The 5264-nt window shown below is 45.4% G+C and overlaps 1 protein-coding gene across 1 annotated transcript; it reads left to right on the top strand.

Moving 5' to 3' along the window:
- Positions 1 to 1104: 1104 nt before the first annotated feature.
- Positions 1105 to 4533, top strand: LOC134461988 (peripheral myelin protein 22-like). Its single transcript, XM_063214818.1, has 5 exons — positions 1105 to 1244; positions 2016 to 2105; positions 2274 to 2367; positions 2826 to 2966; positions 3443 to 4533. The coding sequence occupies exons 2-5, from the start codon at positions 2028 to 2030 to the stop codon at positions 3595 to 3597; spliced, it is 468 nt and encodes a 155-aa protein (XP_063070888.1). The 5' UTR covers positions 1105 to 1244; positions 2016 to 2027; the 3' UTR covers positions 3598 to 4533.
- Positions 4534 to 5264: the final 731 nt, after the last annotated feature.

Genomic DNA, 5264 nt, shown 5'->3' with positions numbered 1-5264 from the left:
ACGGCCTGCCTGCACTGCACTGTTTACAAACAAACGGCAGCGGCACGCCCCCCTAGTGGTAGTGTAGAGGGCACGCCAGGGTGTGTGTGTGTGTGTGTGTGTGTGTGTGTGTGTGTGTGTGTGTGTGTGTGTGTGTGTGTGTGTGTGTGTGTGTGTCTGCGTGTGTGCGTGCGTGTGTTTGGTCTGTGTGTCAGTCTTTCTGTATGTGTGTGTGTGTGTGTGTGTGTGTGTGTGTGTGTGTGTGTGTGTGTGTGTGTGTGTGTGTGTGTGTGTGTGTGTGTGTGTGTGTCTGTGTCTGTGTCTGTGTCTGTGTGTCTATGTGTGTGTGCGTGAGCGTGTTTGGTCTGCGTGTCAGTCTTTCTGTGTGTGTGTGTGTGTGTGTGTGTGTGTGTGTGTGTGTGTGTGTGTGCGTGTGCGCGCGCGCGCGTGCGGGCACGAGTGCGTGCATGCCTGTGTGTGCTTTACTACAACTCTTCAAGTCAGCTCCTTGGCACAGTCAGACGCTATCTATCGTCCTCCCAAAAAGCAGAGGTAAATAGAGCCATGACACATTCTGTGCATACCACAAGGCCTCCAAGAGAGCGAACACACACACACACACACACACACACACACACACACACACACACACACACACACACACACACACACACACACACTGCACATATGAGCTCTGCACATGGAGGGAGTGTAAGCAGACAGGGCGGTCATTAAGGAACATGTAGATGCTTACTGAATACAATAACAACAGACTTGTTTGACAGGAAAGGGTTGATACTCACTTCAGATATTTTGGACTTCTCCAAGCCAATGTCCTCAGCTGTTGATTAAGATGTGACACAATGACAATAATAATCGTGTCTTGTACACAGTGACTTAGGGGAGGAAATTAAGATGTGTTTGAAACTAGCCATAAACTTGGACGTCAACTATGCAATCTACGATTTGAAAGAAGTCCCGTTTGTTTTCCACCCATCCTCCAGACAGCCCATTCTTCTCAAATGTTGGCGTGTGTATTTGGGAGAGGGACAGAGTAGCTTGGGTGGTGACGTAGCGACGCTCACAGGGCGGTGTTCTCACGTTTTCAAAAAGTTGACTGTGGTGCTGTTGCATCTGGGATACAGAACCCACGAACTGAGAATCTGTAGTAGGAACTCAGAAACGGGCAGCTACACTCTCTACTCGCTTGCGCTCTGTCGTTGGAGGAGTCTCTTTTTTTCATTCTACACCTTGCTAATACATCTGTAAGTTGGATTTGTCGAAGTTTTTGCGTGTTTTTCCACTTTTGCACTTTGATGGGAGTAATAGAAAGCAGAGCGTGTATTTCCCCGCGCATAACGGAATATGAGTGCCTCACCCCTCTGCCTTCGCCCATACGGATTTACGAGTCCTGAAGTGGATTATCCAACTTTTAGTTTACTTTTCGTAATACTCGTGCTTTGATTTTCCTTTTCATGCTTCGCGAATATTAGAGAGGATGTAGCCCACTAAACAAGTTGACCGCAAAATCTGTCAAAACAATTAATAATTGCAGCTGTGGCCAGAATATTTTCTATTCAGCTGCCATACTTGCTTTATGTAATAACGCACGCCTGGCGTTTAACTCTTTGCAGCATCTCGAAATGCCACGACTGTAAACATTTTGATGTTTTTCTTAGTTTTCCCCTTTTAGGGCGAATGTTTTGAAAGTTTTATTCATAGGGAACGTGACTTTTGGGCGTGTTTGGCATGCTTTGGTTTTACGCATGATCTTCTTGTGGTTATTTTGTTGAGTTTAATGGGAATATGAATACCACATTGGGTGTTGCTGTTTTGTAAATAACGGAACGCAGTATTTTCACAGAAAAAGTAGGAGGAAACTTTTAGGGATTGGAAGTAAATTAAGCAGGCAGTACAACCTGGTGGAGAAATGAAGCATTGCACAAGCAGCGCGCATCAAGCGTTGGCCAACTTATAAAAACGTATCCATTGATCGCACTGGCTTATTGATTGACTGATCGATTTGTGTATTCTAGATATATTTCAAGATGCTGATCGTTCTAGTTGGAGTTATGATCCTTCACCTGTTGGATTTGATCCTACTGATTATTGCCACAGCCCTGAATGTGAGTAGAGCATAACTATCTTTCTAGTCTTTTTGTACATCAACTATCTACATCGTAGTGTTTTAGTGTTTTCAGTTATAATATCCATCTGACATTTTAATGGTATTTCCTTCCTCCCTGCCTGTGCGCGCGCGTCTGTGTATGTGTATGAATGGGCGTGTCTGTCAGGCGTGGATAGTGGATGGTGACCATAGTGCAGACTTATGGTACGGATGCACTTCAAAGAATGGAGGATACCACTGTAAACAGTCCATCAGTGAAGGTGAGCTTCTGTCACGCCATTATTGGAATATAACTCTGTAAAACCACTGATTTTAGGGACGGCTTGCCATAACCTGATATGTACAAATTAAGTATTACATAATAACTGTGCTCGTCTATGATGTTTCCCTGCTCTGTGTCGTTGTGAATCTGTGTCGTTGCTTAGAAAAAGCATAATTCACACCATCTGGTTAACTGTGTGCGAGTAGATTGATGTGATAACTATGTGATAACTGTGTGTGTGTGTGTGTGTGTGTGTGTGTGTGTGTGTGTGTGTGTGTGTGTGTGTGTGTGTGTGTGTGTGTGTGTGTGTGTGTGTGTGTGTGTGTCTCCTCTCTCTCTCTCTCTCTCTCTCTCTCTCTCTCTCTCTCTCTCTCTCTCTCTCTCTCTCTCTCTCTCTCTCTCTCTCTCTGTATGTGTGCATGCGTGTGTGTGCGCGTGTGTATCTGCGTGTTCCAGACTGGCTCCAGGCAGTGCAGGCCCTCATGGTCCTGTCCGTGCTCTTCTGCCTGCTGTCCTTCGTCTTCTTCCTGTGCCAGCTCTTCACCCTGGTCAAGGGAGGACGCTTCTACTTCACTGCCATCTTCCAGATCCTCGCTAGTGAGTACCCTGCAGCAGCATCAAAAACACCTGGCCACCCCTGCTGTGTCACATTATGTTCAGGGCAGGCTACTCGGTCAGCCTATGTCTCACAGACAGATAGATACAGACACACACACATATACGTGCACAGACACACACCAAAGCCATGTTGTTGTTTGTTTTTTGTTTTTTTGTTTTATTTATCAGGACATTGATATTTCAGAACCATGTCAAGACCAAGCCATGAACCGTCCTTTCTCTAACCATTCCCAACTTCTCTCTCTGAATGTCTGTCTCTCTCTCTCTCTCTCTCTCTCTCTCTCTCTCTCTCTCTGTCTCTCTCTCTCTCTCTCTCCCTCTCCATCTCTACTCCCCCTCTCTCTTCCTCTCTCTGCTCCTCTCACCCCCTCTCTATCTTCCTCTCTTCTCCAACCCCCCTCCCCCCCTCTCTCTCCATCCCTTCTCTCTCTCTCTCTCTCCCCCTCTCTCTCCAGGCTTGTTTGTGATGAGCGGGGCCATCATCTACACAGTGATGAACACGGCTCCGGAGACGAGCACCTACGGGCACGCCTATGTGCTGGCCTGGGTGGCCTTCCCAATCTCGCTGGTCAGCGGCCTTATCTACATCGTCCTCAGGAAGAAGGAGTGAGCAGGCCCCTCGGAGTCGAGAGGAATAGAAGAGGAGAGGAGAGGAGCGGAGCGGAGCGGGGACAAGAGGCGGGAAGGGCGAAACGAGGGACGGGGCGGGGTGGGATGGGAGGTGGGGGTGGGGGTTGGGTGAGGGAGGGAGGGGTCGGGGAAAGGGGAACAGGAGGACACCCACTCTCCCAGCAGTCTCACTCAATCAAGTAAGGAACAGCCAGCCGGTACCAGCAAGCACCAGAGAGCGCCCTCTTGTGGGGGTCATCTTTGGACATAACGCACTAAACGTGTTACTAAGAAGAAAAAAAAATTAACAACAAAGATGGAAAAAAATACAGTTCAGTCAATAGTTAATGTCTAAAGTGTGAATGGTGTGTGCGTGCGATGTCTGTGGTTTTGTCTATTTATAACATGTTTTTACAGTTCATACTTTGTGTATATAATAGTGTTCTTAATTTGTGTTTTAAAGGTGGTTCAGTCTCCCCCCCCCCCCCAGCATTCGGATTGTCTTTCAGTGCAGTGATATCAATGCATAAATAGGGGAGGGGATGTTTAAAAACTCTACAGTGTTGGTTTCAGTCCAACCGCCCCACCTTCACATACTTAACTAGACTTACAATCAAAAAGCGCAATTTCAGTTAATGTCCATTGGTTTAATTGTTGTATCTGTCGGTTTGCAAGTGCTTTGAATTACCATTGAAATATGTATGTGTGTGATGAAGCAAAGACAAATTTGTATCATATTTTTAATCAATGTTGCCAGATAAAATGGTGCTATGTACTTTTGCCATTCTTGAAACCCATAGGCATGTAGGCTTACGTCATGAATTAATTTGAACATTAAAATCATATGTTGTGTATCTGTGTCCAAATATTCTTGTAAAAAAGAGAAGCTATTTTGCCTTCTGTACTCCTTCTTTTTTTAATAAAATGGCAAACAATACAGTATGTCTCAAAGTGTAATACTTTATCTGACCACAAGAGAGCAGCAGAGACAATAAAATGCACACAGCCTGTGCCCCATCAAAGCAGAGCTCTGTGTGTGACGCCTGTGTAAACACAAAGGTTTGATTGAAGTGAGTTACAGCTTTGGAATACGAGCAAGCTTAGTAAAAGAATATTTTTGCCTACCACTCGCAATTTCAACTTTGCAGAATTAAGTCTTTATAAAGTGTACCTTTTTACAGGTATAGCCTACCACTATTTCTGTTAAGCACTAAGTACATCTAAGTACATCTTTCTGATTGTATCCAAATGTGCCCACTGTATGACAAACTAGATTGTGCAAAATGAGTTTTAAAAAGGCATTTTTCTCGAGAGGAAGGATATTTCAGTCTGTGTTCCACATGATCCAGTCCAGCAGCTGCATCCAGATGCCCTGGGCTTGGCTTTACACCCAACGAACAATACAGCTGCACCCAAATCTCTGGCTTAACTCATAGCCACACAGGATTAGGGTGTAGCAGCACAGACCTATGTGTGTAGCAGTTCACTGGGACACACTAGGTGCATTCGATGTGCATGCAGAAAGCAATGTATTCTGGATGAAAATGTTGCATGATGGTTAGAAATCTTGTCCGACTTACCAAATATCAGACATGTTTCGACGACGACGTGACGTGCCTTGATGTCAAACTATCGCAGGATCAATGTGACTGCAGATCAAAGAGGCTT

This window comes from Engraulis encrasicolus, chromosome 2, assembly GCF_034702125.1.
Source record: "Engraulis encrasicolus isolate BLACKSEA-1 chromosome 2, IST_EnEncr_1.0, whole genome shotgun sequence".
NCBI classification, from domain to species: Eukaryota; Metazoa; Chordata; class Actinopteri; order Clupeiformes; family Engraulidae; genus Engraulis; species Engraulis encrasicolus.
The sequence above is the reverse complement of the archived record's forward strand: the minus strand, read 5'-3'. Positions and strand labels throughout refer to the sequence as shown.